At 37.7% G+C, this 16633-nt stretch overlaps 1 protein-coding gene across 4 annotated transcripts in view; it reads right to left on the bottom strand.

Annotated features, from left to right (window-relative positions):
- The window catches only part of mylka (myosin, light chain kinase a), a 48845-nt gene extending 35670 nt beyond the window's left edge, over positions 1 to 13175 (bottom strand). For 2 of the 4 annotated variants that reach the window (XM_015021744.1, XM_015021745.1), the window contains exons 1-11: positions 13000 to 13175; positions 9377 to 9584; positions 7227 to 7272; positions 6773 to 6932; positions 5068 to 5233; positions 4625 to 4646; positions 3606 to 3774; positions 2765 to 2832; positions 2467 to 2567; positions 1835 to 2044; positions 1636 to 1761 (exon numbers count right to left, since the gene is read on the bottom strand). In XM_015021744.1, the coding sequence (XP_014877230.1) occupies positions 1636 to 1761; positions 1835 to 2044; positions 2467 to 2567; positions 2765 to 2832; positions 3606 to 3774; positions 4625 to 4646; positions 5068 to 5233; positions 6773 to 6932; positions 7227 to 7272; positions 9377 to 9584; positions 13000 to 13161 (1438 nt within the window). In that variant the 5' untranslated portion in view covers positions 13162 to 13175. Of the gene's footprint in view, positions 1 to 1635; positions 1762 to 1834; positions 2045 to 2466; positions 2568 to 2764; positions 2833 to 3605; positions 3775 to 4624; positions 4647 to 5067; positions 5364 to 6772; positions 6933 to 7226; positions 7273 to 9376; positions 9585 to 12999 lie in introns of those variants that run through there. The other 2 variants (XM_015021747.1, XM_015021746.1) reach the window with 2 other exon arrangements.
- Positions 13176 to 16633: the final 3458 nt, after the last annotated feature.

Here is a 16633-nt window from a genome sequence, read left to right as displayed (position 1 = left end):
ACAGCATGATGGAGTGCAGCTCTGAAACACGGTGAACTCGCTGTGCATGCCCTTGTTGGGTCGGCCAAGCGCTCTCAGTGTGTTCCTGTGTGTGCGCTCCCTGAAGCAGCATGTTTTGTCTTTATATGGTTTCCAGCTCTTGTCCTGAAGCTGTTCAACCGTCCAACGAGAAGCTCTCTGTAAAACACGGCCGGCTGTTCCAGCTCTGAAAACATCTCTCCTCTTTAATTTGTCAGTTTTGGGAAAATTAAAATTAAACTTTTGGGAAATAAAACAAACACCTAATATGTCCTCCAATACATGCATGTATGTTTTATAGCATAACATAATAAAGCTGTGTTAAGGCCACAGTTTACTTAGAAACATTTTAATGAAGGCACTTTTATTTCATTTGAGATTGGAAATACCAACTTTTCCCTCAAGCTTCAGTGTCTCCTTTAAAATGGAAATGTTGCTGACAGTTTCCGTTGGTTTCAAATTCAAGTATACTTTATTGACCCCAAAGGGGAATTAAATGTCGTTTAAACTCATTAATTATTCAACGGTAATTGTAGATGGCGATAGCTTACTATCTTTAAACATCCTTTTGCTATCATCCTTTTTTAATATTTCTGCATTTTAAAAATCAGATCTACAAAGTTTGGCATCTAGATAGAAAGAGAATCAAATTTTTTTTATATACTTTGTTTGACTTGTGTGTGATGTTTCACAGGGTTGATTTGATCCGTCTCTCTGTTTCCATTTTTCCATTCAGTTTTTTTTTTTTTAAATCAACTCCGGTTTTCTAAAAATAAAGCCTAAAAACAGAATCTCTTTCCTGGCTTTAAACGGTTTTTCTCAGCAGGTTTCCACTCTGCTGCTTATTATCTTATCTGGATTTATGTTTTTCTTTCTGTGCTCAGCCAACATCATTCCGTCCTGTTGCCCGGCACAAACTCTGTTTAGCAAAGCAAAATGATGCTGGGAGCCAAAACACGATAACACAATATATCTTTATATAGCGCTCAATAAATAAAAAATATGAGAAGAAAGACTGTCTGTGTCTGCATGTCTGCTGCCCTCTGCTGGACACTTCAGCCTCATGCATTTAATCCTGCTGAAATGTTTCTACTGTTGCTCTGTGAGGTCAACACACTGCAGAGGAGGAAAACATGCAGAAAGAAACTACTGAGTAAATTTCTGCCAGAAAAGGCAGATATTTTTAGATTAATCTCAGAAATTTTCAAGAAAACGAAAAAAAAAAAGAAACAAGGCCCCAAAAATCTAAAATTTGTGCCAAAAATATCAGAAATGTTGAGTTTCATCTCAGAAATTTTCTAGAAAAAACACAAAGCTTTCAGTTGTAAATGTTGGACATTTGCCAGAAAAAAATCTGAAATTTTGGAATTAATCTCAAAATGTTCTAGAAAAAAAATAAAGACACAATTTCAGAATTCGGAGCTCCAAAGTCAAGAATTTCCAAGAAACAAAAATTATTATTATTTTTTTACAAAAAAAACTTGTAAATTTCTGACATTCAAAACTCAAAAATTTCTGAGCTTTCTGGCTGAAATGTACTTTTTTCTATTGAAAATGGTCCTAACACTCGGCTGTAGAAAACAGAGACCCTGCAGAATTTATTTCTGTAAAACTGACCGTTGAGCTGCCAGCTGACGCTGGGATCAGGTTTTCCCTCCACACAGACCTGCAGGCTGAAGGGCTGACCCTCTGACACGCTGCAGTCCTGCAGCTCACTGAGGAACACCGGACACCTGGACGCACCTGAGGGGAGACAATGAGACACTTTGTTCTGTAAATGGACAGGGACAGGGAAACTCTGGTGTAATGGACGTACGATTGAGGCGTAGCATCCATGTTGCCGAGGCAACGCTGAGTCCTTCAGGAGTGGTGAGCCGACACCCGTACGTCCCGCTGTCCAGCTGCGTCACTCTGTCCATGGTGAGAATCAGACGAGTCCCGTCCCGTCTCTGCTGAAGTCCTGGACCCGTCCTGACTGGGTTCCTGTCTCTGAGCCACGTTACCATGGCGTCAGCAACAGACGAGACTGAAGGCAGAGGAATCTGATCAGCATCAAATGTTAGATATTTTTTACCACATCAGTCACATAAAAATTTTTCATTTCCATGTTGTTGTTGTTGTTGTTGTTGTTTGTTTTTCAAACAGCAACAACTTTGTAGCATTTGTCTGGAAATGTGTCTGTAATAGACACAAAGTGCAGGATTGGGGGATGTTTAGGTAAAGCAAAGAAGCTGGGAGAGGAAATGAAAACATTAAAAGGAGACAATTTTATTTTAACAACTTTTCTGTTACAGCCTGAAATGCATGAAAAGTTGGATATTAACAAAGACTTAAAAAGAAAACAACAAGCTTTGTTAACTTTTAGTTGCATAAATTAAAGCGTTTGAACATTAAATTAGCCAAATAAACTCTTCTTTCCCATGTTTGTACTCTGCAGCCTCGGTTTACCTTGGCAGGTGAAGGTGACCTGGGTTCCCTCTGTGGCCTCCTGGTCCAGAGGAACCGCTTCAAACCGCAGACCGGAACCGGATGTGGATCTCCTCAAAGCTCTGGAAGGAAACGGTCTGATTGACAGCTAGCATGAAAATACGTTTAGGAGAAATAAATAAGTAATGGAGCTGGAATAGACTCAGATCATATTCACATAATGTCACAAAGCCTGCAGCTGCTCTAAAATAATTATTTACATCAAAACTCTAAACTGTAACATAAAATAACAGACAATAATTGTGGAAGAGGCTCTAACCTGCTGCAGCTGGACGCAGATGGCGCCACCTTGACTGATTGAACCGGATCAACTCGACTGGACTGAACCTGCAAAAAAAAAGGTTTATATGATAAATCAAATGCTTTATATTCCTTATTTTAACATTTTAATGCAACTTGTAGCAATTTAAAGGGTTTAAATGAAGTTCAGATGTTCTTGAAAACTAATAGAAAGTAAAAAGAAAAAGTCCAAAACGAGCGGGTTATTCCAACACAATCTTATTCTTAATTGACGCCACGTCATTGTCGAAATGACGTCACGTAGACAATGGCGCCACCGGGTGAATATATTCCACCTTCAATGTGGAAAGTTTCTGAATATGAATAATTTTGGTGTTTATATTATCATAACTTATGATATTATTAATTAAAATATAAAAAAGCAAAATCAGACAAAATTCAAATTTCGCCCAAATCAAACAAACACAATTTTCTTGTTTAATATTTTGCATCATAAAATTACTCAGTCACTTTAATATTATGTTATTATTTTTGTTTGTTTCAGGGTTTTTCGTTAATGGTTTCTAATTAGAACATCCTAAAACTGGATTGAGACTCACCATTTGTATTGAATTTATAACATAATATTTGACGTATCACTGGGAGATTTATTTGACCTGAAATGTAGTTTTACTGCTGGCCAACAGAGGGCTCTCTTCTCACTTGCTTTATCTCAAATTGACATTTAAGAGCTATTCTAATCATAGTGACTATACATGAAACGTTTATAAGCAGCTTGGTCTTGTTTATTAACGACAAAATTAAATAACCTGTTTAACAATTAAATGTTTACTCCTTTAATCCATGTTGTCTCCAGTTACCTGAGCGGCAGCAGTACTCTTTCCAGCCACATGAGGGAGCTCTACAGGGGGTTTGCTCCTCCGGGATGCAGTTTGTTCCTGTTGCTGGTCTGCAGTCGACCTGCCAGGACTGGGAGAAATGCTGCCCTCTACTGGTTTAATGGCTGATGGTTCCTCAGAGGGATGAACGCTGCAGTTTTCAACAGTGGGATGTTTTGTTTCATCTTAAAGTTTTAATATGAGGCATCCAGCAGGACAGTGTTAGTTTTGTGATTATGTGCAGAAAAAAGGCAGCTTAAGTCTTCAAACTGTGACCAACTCTATGAAAAAACAAACTCAATTTGTTATTTGCCAGAAAAAAGAGAGAAATCTCTATAACGTCTCTAGAATTCACCACAGCAAAAACATAAAATCTTAGTGCAAATATCTTAGCACACTAACTTAAAAGTAACTTTTCAGCCAAATATAGGAGCTTCTCTTAATTTAATAATTCCTTCACACTGAGGAAGAAAATACTAGTTCCACTGGTAGATTATTTCACTTGTAACAAGACATTTTCTGATGTTAGAAGTGAAATAATCTGCCAGTGGAATTTATATTATTTACTTGTATTATAAATTATTTACTTAAAACAAGTTTCAATATCTTGCTGAAAAGTTACTTGTAAGTTAGTTTAGGCTAAATTAAAGCATACCAATAGTTGTACGAGCAACTAGACCAAAAATACTTGGTAATATTTGCATTTTGCAGTCAAAGCTGCTGTATTTTGCGTGCAGTGGTTAGTGGTTACTGTTCAGAAGCGCTTGAATGATATGATCTTTGACACGTTTAACTTGAAATATAAGGTATAAAACGTTTGATATGGAGATAACATCCTGATCAGATAGTTTCAGATAAACTTTGGTGTGTTAATACTCTGAAAATGTTAGAGCAGAATGACTCAGTAAAGCAGCAGGTTGGTGAGGATGTGGAAGCTGCAGCAGGTTTATGAAACAGCAACAGGATGGAAGAGAAGTTTGTTAGAGACAGAATCGTCTCACCTGGACGAAGCTTCAGGAACACCTGAAGGAAACAGAACCAAGGAATCTTTCACACACTGAGATTCAAACTGAAGGTGGAACAAACACATAAATCCTCAACAAAGGTCTAATCTCAGTTTTTATGTATTCAGATAAAAGCAGTTTCAACATCAACAGAACCAGTCTGAGCTGCAGCAGCTCCTCTACTGGATCAGATCAACATGCAGCAGATTTCACATCAGCGGCGTCACAAAGCTGAAGCCTCCATAAATAACTTGGTGTTTTTTTATGTTGATGTTTTTGTGGGTCATATGAAGCTTCAGCTTCATATGAAGCACCTGGTTCATATGACCTCTGGTTCTCTTCTCTGACCCGTCTGACCTCTGCAGGCTGGAAACATAGAGCTGCAGGAGTGAAGACGCCTTGAACAGTAAACCATCCTGGGCTCTGATTGGTTGTCTCACCCTGAACTATAAGCTCTGCGCTGGCGGTAGCCGCTCCGGCGCTGTTGGTGACTGAACACGTGTAACTTCCTGCATCCTCCGCCTGGACTTCCTTTATCTCCAGGAAGTGACGACCAGAAAGTTCGAACACCCTGATCCGACCAGATGACTGAAGCTCCGCCTCCCCCTGGACAAACATACAAACACATAGACAGGCTACAAAAAGCAGCTTAACAACATCAACCATAAACCTCCTGATCAGAAACAGAGATTAGCAGCAGCTGGTTCTGATTGGGGTGAAGATGGCAGATGCCCAGGGCGGCCTACGGCATGTTTCTACCTTGCTATGTGTGTTTATAGTTTTATTCTCGTTTCTTCCAGAAGAAACACAGAACAACCTGTAAATTCTGTCAGCTGCCATGATTAACTATGTGCGAAATGCCTGCTCCTCTCCGGTTTTCTGATTTATCTTTTCTGTTTCCTCCAGCAAGTCGTCCACATGTTTCTCTAAGATATCTATAAAATCTGTTTTGTTTTCTGAGTAAATCCTCTGTGCAGCAGCTTCCAGCTTTTACAGTTTGTTTTATTCAAACCATAATAAAACGTTTTCAAATCCAGATTATAATCACCTGTAGACACAGCATATTTCAAATACCATCATTGTTTTTGCATCATTAATAATCATAAATTATTTCTTTCTTAATGTTTTTTGGCTCCATGAAGTTTGCAGATCAAACTAAATGTTAGAATAATTGAGCTTCTCTGTATTTTCCTTCCATAAAAACTTCTTATGGAGTAAAAACCTGATTTCTGAGACGATCATTTCTGGATCATCTCAGAAATGATTGATGAAAGAAAGAGCAACATAAATGTTTCAGTGCAGAGTCCTTCAGTTCCTCCTGAGATTAAAGACAATTCTGGATTCTGCAATATTTTGTGATTATATGTAAAGACCATTGGATCAGGACAAAGACTAAATTATCAGAAGGCAAGTTAGAAGTTTTATTTTCAGATTCCTGTCTGCAGAATAGTTTTTACCATATCTCCCAGTTTTCTAGAGTTTAACAGTGAATATGAAGAATTATTTTTGCTTCTTTTATGTGTAGTTAAACGAAAAGGTTAAAATCTTTCAGGTTGATTTTGAGGTCATAAGAATCACGGTTCATTTTTGAAAGACTATAATCCTGATTGGTTCGTAAACACAGATCTTGTTCAACATAAGCTGCATTTTTGTATGCAAAACATATTAAACTTATGTCAAAAACAGTTTCTCAATTAAAAATCACACATGAATAAGTTTGTTCATGTGATAATTTAAGAACATGCTGCACCGTGATCCTCCAACTACTTCTTATTGTTTTCCTCTTTGTGGTTTGTGTCAGTAATGACATTCAGTTGTTGATCATGTGACTTGTGATGTGAAAAAAGTGTTTTTACTTCTGTTAAACAATTTGTTTTGCAAAACAAACCAAATATTATACAGCCAAAAAACCATCTCATTATAAAGGCAAAAACTAACTATGAGGTTTTGTCAGACACTGGCATGTTTTGATTCAGTAAATTTATTTTTGAAATGTCAAATTATTCAATTATATGGTCAAAGGAAATGCAGCTATGCATTAATCATTTTACTTCTGCTCAGATTTCTGGACTTATTTTCAGGTAAATTCATTAAGCTATGAAATCCAAACATGTTTCAGCTCTCAGCCTGTTAGGCTCCGCCCACCTTGTACCATGTGACCTGCGGCTGCGGCCGTCCTGTGGCCTTGGTGGAGAACTTCCCGCTCTGTCCCAGTCTGACCAGAACTCTGCTGGGTTTGGAGATGAACTTCGGTGGACTCTCGCTCCAGATGCTGGTCCGGTTCTCCATCGCTGAGGAGCTGGACCTGGAATCATGGGAGATGTAGTCACCTCTCTGCAGCGTCCCATACAGCTTAATGTGAACTGAAGCTGTAAATAATCAGTGGTTTTATAACGTCTGAGATGTTGCAGAGGAAGCAGCTGTAGCAGTAAATCTGCTGTCCTACTTCAGGCAGCTGCAGGTTCTGAGCCTGAAGCCTCCAGAGGAGGTTCTGACATTTAATGGACCTCGGTAAAGATTTAAAGGAGCCGCAGCAGCAGAGGGAGTTAATCTGCAGCAGGAGATCCTCCAACATGACAGAGAGACTGTAGGAACTCACCCTGATCTCCTCCAGGACGGCAGGATGGACTGCTTCCCGAAGTTTTCTGCAGGTGGAAAAACATTTGACCATCAGAGAAAAAGTTCAGGTTCTGATTGAGCCGTAGAAACTTTGTTTGGACTGAACACATTAACAACAGAACCAGAATGACTTTACTTTCTATTCAGCTGCAACATGTTTGTATATTCTGGCATAAAGTTAAAATTTCCTCCTGATTACAGATCAGAAAATGAGCTGAAACAAACCAGCTGCTGAAACATGTTATATAAACTATTGTAATCGTTATAATAATAATAACACAGCCAGTTATGCTGCATGTTAACGAAACAAATTCTTTTCCAGCTGCTGAACAATGTTTTCTCAGCTGGATGCTGATCTGCAGCCCAGCGGAGCAGAAAACGCTTCACTTGGCTCAGTGGTTCATTTTCACTGAGGTATTTAATGTGGCTCAAAGTGACAAATCTCACCGAACTGAATTAGACTGAACGCTTTTAAGGGAAGTGCTATGAATGCATTTAGAGGAAAGCAGCCAGGTGAACTGCTTGACACTGACAAAGACTAGGATTAGTGATCTGCTGGAAAATGTTGGTCATTTTGAAGAGGGAGAAGAAAAAGAGATTAAAGTGATCAGCTGGTTTTCTGGCATTACAAAAACAGGTCAGAGATTTCCAGGAAGTTTAAATTCATCCAGGAGAAATTTGACTGATATTCCTGCAAACAATTTCTCAAAACACAAATAAGACAGCTAAACAGTTGCTTAAACTGTGTTTAAAATCTAAATGCAAACCTTATGATTGTGGAACTTTCCTACAAATGTTTCACATGTAGATGTGAACAGATTTTGTTTAATTATAATAAACTGGAAAAAAGCTGTTAGTATTGTGATAAAAAAAGGTGCAATAAAGATTATCTGAGGATCTGCAGTCAAAAAGTACAATTTAAAGAATGTTTTCTTCTCATTACTGTGTTTTATCTGCCACCTGATGCAATAAACAGGTGAAAATTACTCCAATCTGCTGGACCTGATGAATGTTTACTCCTTCAGGTATTTAGATAAAGACTCAAACCAACACAGCTGTAAAAAATAGAGTTGATTTATGATTGATTAATGTGACTCTAAACAGATTACAGTTTCTGTCAGATTAACAGTAAAGCTTCTGTGGAAAGAACATGTGAGTATAAAGACGAGCCAAACTGCAAACTGGGAACCAGAGGAAGGTCCAACTGGACCATAATTTACTGAGTCTTTCACCTACAAATGGCTGCAAAGTTGTGGAAGAATCTGATAATCCGATTATCTCTGTTTGCTCAAACAGCTGCACAAATTTATTGCATGAATCAAGTTAATACAAGCAGGGCAAAAAGCAATTGAGTTTTCAAGACCATCAGACTGCAAGAAATATGTAAAGTTTCCTGTAAGTTGGTCGTACCAAGAAAAGAGAAAGCAAGGTGAAGAAGGTCAGAAAATGATTAATTCATTCTCTTTTCTAGTGAAATGATGGATGAGACAAGAAGTTTTGTTGTTGCTGCTGTTTTTTAATTCACAACAAAATCTGTCTGAATGTGAAACTTTCCAACAAACTGTGATTCAACTGGCAAAATTCTAATTTTAATTCTGACCAATCAAATCATCCGAGACCTGATCAGAACATCATAAAATGCATTTTGATTACAAATGCATTGTCAATATTTCACTAATGTTGAAAAACACAATTTTGCAATTGTGGTGTTTTCATTGTAAGAAATAAAATTAAAATCAAACAGGAATAAGTTTGTTCATGCAACAAGTCATCAAAGAAAGCTAAACTGTGTTTTAAGTCAATAATTCCTTCATATTGATCATCATCATCCTTCTACCACTTCCTTTCGTCTTCTCCGTCTTGGAGTTTCCACTGCAGTTTTGTGAAATACGGCTGAAAAACCACCTCATGTGAGTTTTTTCAAAATTGCCGTGTTTCTAATTTAATTGCATTAAACTAATTTATTTTCTTATTTCCAATTTGCACGATTTTCAGGCCAACTGACACACAGCGACTGACAGGAGGATCTTCTGCTGTTTCAGGTCTCTAAGATATTCTCCTGTCATCAGATCATCTCGTTAGTTTCTACAGTTTTGCTCCCAGAAATGTGTGTGAAATAAGGACTGGTACCTTCCAGAAGGATCTCCACGGTAACCTGCCGGCTCCCCGCCTCATTGGTCGCCTGACAGGTGTAACAGCCCAGATCCTCCTCTGTGACTCCGCCCACCAGGAGGCTGAAAGTGCCACGCCCACCTCGCTCCACTGAGCAGCGGCCTCCACCAATCACAGCCTTCCCGTCTCTGTACCATGTGACCTGCGGCTCCGGTTGACCTCTGACCTGAAACACAACGAACAGAGGAAAATATCAGGTTTTCATCCAGCATAGAGGAAGATCATGACAGTTCTGGTTTTGAGTTTAGAAGACCTGAAGGAAGCGTTGTCAAAGTTCACATCAGGTTTTATGAAATGTACATTTCTCAGTAAAAGAAATGATTGATGTATGATGTCATCATGTCATATTTGTGCCTCACACACAAACTCTTAGTGTTTTAATTTCTACTTTAAATGTCTTAGTAAACTTGAAATAAGACAAAACTAACTTACAAGTAACTTTTCAACAAAATATTGTGTTTTAAGCTAATAATTCCTTAATTTTGATGAAAAAGTTTTATCATTTTAGTAGCAATCATTAGTAATAAAATTTTGTAAGATTTTGTGGTTTTGCAGCGTTCTCTTCTTATTTTCTCTAAGGTAATTTATGCATATTCCAACATAGATGATTTAGCACAAAGCTGCTCTGATGTTTGTTTTTGTTTTTTATGTCAGATCAATAAAATGTTGCGTACAGTTGATCGAATGAATATTCATTAAGATCTAATTTGCATATTTGAAACCACATCCTCTTTTTAAGCTTCAACGTCTGTCTTGTAACTTGATCAAAACATGTACAATGACGAGGCAGAAAGTTTCAAAATGGCACAATGTCTTGAAGTTTGTCTTCAAGCTGCCCTCAGCTTTGCTTCCTCTCTGCCATGCATTCAGCTGAATGAACTCAGTAACGGCTCCGTCTGCAGAAACAAACATGCAACCTGAATTTTCAGCTTTAATTGTTAAACCCTGAACCTTTAGCTCTTTATACAGAGCTCTGTACATATTTGAGATAAAATGCAGTCTAACAGTGGAGTAAAAGTGATTTATGTTCTCTACATAAAGTTTAAAAAGTCTGATTTTATCATTTCAAGTTACAGACAGTAACCTTAAGCATACGTTAAACATTGGAACAATAAAACTCACTCAGTTAATCTTCCTTAAGTATGAACAAACATCAGTAGAAAACATGACCGGCATACATTTGCTCACATTTCAACTTACTGGGTGAACAGATTCTGTAATTTATGTGACTCCACACAGCGCTACGAGTAAAACATCCCAATCTGAGGGAAGAAGCAAAAACCAAACTACAGAAAGCTGCAGAAAACCTCAGACTGACAAAACCAAACAACTCTACTCAGACTTCTCCGTTTCAGATGTTTTCTTTGAACTAATTCAAGATTTTCCAACCAAAAGTTTAAGAATCAGCTTTCCAACAGGTCACTGAAAGCACCGTCTGAACAGCAACAGCTCCTAAATTAACTTGGAAAACTTATGTAAAGTTCACATTTTGCACAGTTTTGTTTTTCCATTTCAGCCTGAACTGCTTCTAAAAACAGCCCAAGCACTTAAAAACAAAAAGACAACAAATGACAATGAGTTAATAGGTTTTGGTGTCAGAAATATTTGCCATTTCAAAAACCTCTAAATTTTTAAGTTAAAATTGACAGGCACTGCGCAGCTACCTAGCAACCCCATCCAAACCCGTTTAGTAACCCAATATAATCTACATCATGTTTGGTCAGCAGGTTTTACCGCTGTGTATTTGCTGTACAATGGCTGCTGGAAAAGACAAGTGTTTCGTTATTGACTTGTCATCCAGAAACCACTTGCTGAAAAGTGGTTGTTGTTGTTGGTTGTGCAGGAGGCTCTACTTCTGCTTTTCAAAGTTGTACAGTTACATTAATGCACATCTGTTTGCAGCCATTTTCATGTGCGAGTGTAAACATTGAGTTGGGGGCGTGGCCAGCAGCAGCTCATTTGGATTTAAAGTGACAGGACAACCCTAAAACAGCTCATTCTGAAAAGAGCTCGAAATGGGCAGAACGGACCTAAAAACTCATCTTATAAGAATTATTTTATTCTTAAACATGGTTTTGTGCAGACCTATAGCCTAACTTATTCAAAGAATTAGAATTATTCTGTTGGCTGCAATCTGCAACTTCACCACTAGATGTCTCCACATAAGACAAATAAAAACTTCCTCCTGAACCAGTTTAATATGTTAAAAAGTCAGGACTAACTGCCAACAGGTAGCTGAAACCAGCTTCACTGAACCAGTGAAGCGGAGCGTTAACTGAGGCTGACTGGTCCGGTTCTGACTGACCCATGCAGACCAGAACCAGAAACCCAAACAGCGTGAAACGGGACTTGTTTGTGCAGCATGTGGAGTACAGATGTGGCGACTGTTTGATGACTTGCAGCTCAGCGGCCAACAGGCCTTACGGCTCCATCCATCATGCCTGAGGACTGACGGTGCGTTCAGGCGCTCTGGGATTAGTCCTACATTCTTCCTACAGATAAATCTGAGGCGCCGGAGCAGAAATGCTGTTTCTAAGAGCGTTGGACCTTCATACAAGCAGGAGTGAAAACAGAGCAGACTGAGTCAGCTGACTGAGTCACAGTCAGACGGTCCAGATCTGACCTGAGAGCAGCTCTGAGTTTTGTTCATGATGTTGAGTTCAGAGGCAAACTGACGAGAGATGCTCCTCGTTTTCTGCTCCTCGTTTTCTGCTCTAACACTTTGATGAAGAATATCTTCTGTAGATTTTCAAATAATTTAGATTCAGAAGAATAAATGTTGTATTCATTTGAAGGTGTCAGTTTAATTCAACAATCTTGAGATTCATTTCAACCCAATTAAAAAAATATTTTCATAATCCCAAAGGGAAATTAAACATTGTTATAAGTCAAATAATTCAAAATTCTTCCAAAGGTTGTTGTAAAAAACAAACTATCTAAACCTCCTTCTGCCTTTAAAATAAATTTCTAAATAATTTTGATGAAGCAACATGGGATGTAATAAACTGATGTATTGTGTATTTCTGGTTTATTTTTTGTGCATTTGAAATATGTCTAATAATTTCCTAAGCTAAATAGTAAATTTTCTCTTTATATGTGAATCTTTCTGCTCTTTTTCATTCACAATTTCTTTTAGTTGTGACATTAACTATTCATATTTATTATTAAGTGAATGAACTACAAAATATTTGCATGTTGTGGAGATCATAACTTAGCAGTGATAGAGTTATTAAGAAGAAGAAAACCTTTTATTAAACCTAGAGCAGCTTTATTCTCCATCATAAACAGTTTGAAACTGTTAACTCTGAGATGAGAGGCTGTAAAACTCTATTTACATTCTGCAAAGTCATTTTCTTCATTCAGCTCTGAGGCTTTGATCTAAACTCAGAGATAATAAACATGAAGAAAACCACAAATGAGGAAGAATTAAGCAGCTCTGTTTATCAATCAGCTTCCTGTCGTTTGAACTCAGATCCACACCCACAGCGGTTTTCTGTTAAAGCGACTGCAGCTCCAGTAAAACTATAAATTATTTAGGATCATGTGATGTTGACCTGTTCCTGTTTGGGTTAATGCCTCACCTTCCCCTCCAGTCGGGCGTCTCCTCCCAGGCTGACCCTGACGTTTCGAGGCGGCAGGACGAAAGCTGGAGGTTCGTTGCCGTGGAAACCACATCCTGTGGGTGAAGCTGTGACCTCACAGAGAGACGGAGGAGCTGCAGACAGTCGGACATCACTCATCATGCTGTCAGGAAGAAACACAGACAGACGTCTGCTTAGCTATCAGATCATTTAATGAAGAAAACTTCAACTTTCATTACAAGTTTTAAACTTATATTTAACCATCAGAAACTGTCAGGGCTCCAGTTGAAGCTGCTTTCCAACAAATCAATTTAGAGTTAAACAGCATTAGGAGAAACACATAACAGGAATATTAGATTAATAAATGTGGAAAAAAAAAACAATATTAAAACCTTTTTGATGTTTTTACAGTAAAGATTAATATCAGATGGATGACTGGATGCTAACTGGCTGTTAGCTGGTTTTAACTGAATATAGTTGAGTTCAAACTCTCCCACCCAGCCCCACAAAAAAAGAAAAAAAAAACATGGCCAAACTCCTGTAAGACAGAAGAGGTAAATCTTAGATCTCTGGATATTTCCTAGTGTAAGATTTGGGCTCTTTTCATGTATCAAAATGACTCAATGCAGCCATGTTGAAGCTTCTTCTTCACCTTCTCAGGTTTTTATTCTGGATCCTGTTTGAGGCGTCCATGTTGAGTCTGTACTCAGGAGATGTTCTGATGCACTAAAAAAGTCCAGATTTACACTTTGGGAAATATCCAGATGTGCATCTCATTCATAAACCATCTCAGTCTTAGGAAGGATTCTGTCACTTTTTGTGGCAGAATCCTTCTGACTTTGTGATCTCAGAAAACTTCTAGTTTTTTTCTTACAAATTTCATAATTTATGTCAGAAAATATGTTTTATTTTACACCTTTAATCATGGAAAATTATATTTTTTTCTTGCCAATGTACAACTTTTCAACATCAGAACATAACCACATTTTTTTTTTAATATGTGAAATTCATCTTAAAATGTTATTTTTTTCTATCAACCATGGCCCCAACACTCTGTCATAGAGAACAAACTCGTGACCAACTTAGTCTTATTTTAGTGATTAGCTGAATGTTTTCCTCATGTCTGCTGGATGTCGTAGATATGTGGTTTAGTGCGGCTGGTTGGTTATTTTATCTGTATTTTCTGAACAAACAGCAGCCGCCTGGTCATTTTCCTGTTCAGACTCTCTGCTGCCTCCATACAAGGATTTTAAACCTTCAATATTTACTAAAAACAGTCAACTTTCTCTGAATGAAGCATTTTTATCCAAACATTGACCCTTGTTTCGTTTTAAATCAACAGAACAGCCTGAGTGAAGTTGATCTTCTCACCTTCTTCAAATCAAACAATATTGGTGTCAAAATTGTGCAGGATTTTTTTTGTTCTGTCATTTTAAATATAATAAATGTTTTCAGAGGTCAATAAAGGTCAACTGGCCTCATTAAATATGAAATAAAACTACCTGGGTCTCCATTAACTCTGCTACATTTGTGCTGATAAAATTTGTTAGTTCTGCTTTTGTTTTGAAGACATTAATGAAAGCAAACAAATCTGTTGTAGCGAATTTTGTTTGTTCTGCTATCATTTTAAAGGAATTAATAAACATTTCCAGAGGTCAGAGGTAAACCAGACCCCACTTTTTAAACTCAAACTAAATTGGTGTCCATCAACTCTGCTACGTTTGAGCTGCAGAAATTTCAATTTGTGATGTTTTTTGTTTTGAAGATATGACCGGCTGACCTCTGATAAACTCTGGAAACTATTTCATTAGTATCTTTAAAATGATAGCGGCACAAACAAAGCACAGCTAATTGACACCACTTTTGTTTGATTTTGTAAGGTGGGTGACTGGTTGACCTTTCATGACCTCTACAAACATTTACTAATATTTTTAAAACAACAAAAATCTTTGCTGCACAAACATTTGACACCAATTTTGCTTGAATTGAAGATGGTGAAGGAAACAGAAGTTTGTCTGACTCTCGTCATCTGATCCAAACAGAAAATAAAAACTGATTCCTGCAGAGAAGCTGAAGGTCACAGAAACTCCTCGGTTCTGTTGGTACCGGTTCTGATGAAGTCATGTGACCTGCGAACAAACAGCTGATAGCAGATCAGAAACAGTTTCAGCCTCAGATAAAACCTGATACTGTGACTCTGACTGATGGGAATGTTTGTTATCAGCAGGTTCTGTTGATTCTGTCAGAACCAACAGAACCAGGAACCAGAGAGACAGACTGAGGTCAGCGAACCGTCTGTGTTGGTCATTAACAGAGTTTGTTATCAGGATGGAAACGGTTTGCTGCTGATTCTCACACTGATCCACAAACACTGACAGCAGCTGGAAACAACAAGCCTGAGCTCAACGTCTACTGGTTTATGCTGGTTTATACTGGTTTATGCTGGTTTATACTGGTTTATGCTGGTTTATGCTGGTTTATACTGGTTTATACTGGTTTATACTGGTTTCTTTTAAATGAATCTAAAAGTTTGATTAAAGCTGCTACAGATGCAGAAACTACAGAACACAATTCAAATCAGGAGCAGCTCTCATGGTCCAGCAAAAAGATTCTGTTTTATTTCCAGGTAAACTGATGTTCAGTTTGGTTTTTGTCCATCAGGTCATGATGACGACGTCTCAGTACAACCTCAACAACCCAACCGAGGTTAAGATCAGTAAGAACCACAGCCTCCCAGTAACAAACTGGATGCAGGTCCGACCTGAGACTTTCTGGGGTCCTAAACAGATTTTAATTCTGTTAAGAACCAACAACCTGCAAACAAACATAAGATGACATGTTGGTTCTGATTTCAACCTTACAGAAGCAGCAAACAAGCAAAGATGCTCAAATTAATTAGCATTTTGAAATGCAGAGTGAGGCATATTCATTTAACTAAATGAAAGTTGTAATAATTTCAATCAATGGTCAATTAATTTAGTAGTTTATTAATCATTAACTGAAAAATACAAACTCAGAGCAGTAATTAAGGTAAAACTTTACCAAACATGTTTACATTTTGCATTTCAGATAAACCAGAACTTATCAAGCGGCAGTTTTAGCTTAATTTCTGTAAAATAAATCACCAATTAAACACATTTTAATGGCTGATTATTAAAACAGTCAACAGATCAGCCCAACACTGTATTGTTAAGTTAAGCAGAAAGATTCTCATATGTTTATGTTTTAGCTGCAGATGCTTCATTTCCTGTAAACCAGCAAACATTCAATAAAGGAATGATGTTATTGCATATTAGACAATGAAATGATTTTATCATTTAAAAAGGATTTGAATTATTTAGCCCAAACTTTTGTTGCAGTTTTATTATGAAGTGCTTAATTTTCTTGAAGCTCTTCTCGACTGACCAGTTAAACAGTTAATGATGATCAACTTGACTAAAGATCTAAACCTCCATCAGCTGCACTGAGTTCATCCTCAGGTTCATCTGAAGCTTTTCTGTCCTGAAAGCTTCCCATCATGCTGCAGGTTTTAATCAGAGCAGATTCCTTCCTGTCAGTCGACCGTTTCACAAACATCCTTCACAGCTGAGAGACTCAGATTCTGGTTCCACATTCAGCCTCAGAGATTCACACA

This window comes from Poecilia latipinna, unplaced genomic scaffold (assembly GCF_001443285.1).
Source record: "Poecilia latipinna isolate Pla-1442-1.1 unplaced genomic scaffold, P_latipinna-1.0 Scaffold2845, whole genome shotgun sequence".
In the NCBI taxonomy this organism is placed as follows: domain Eukaryota; kingdom Metazoa; phylum Chordata; class Actinopteri; order Cyprinodontiformes; family Poeciliidae; genus Poecilia; species Poecilia latipinna.
Note: the sequence above shows the minus strand (reverse complement) of the source record. Positions and strands in the feature narration are given on the sequence as shown.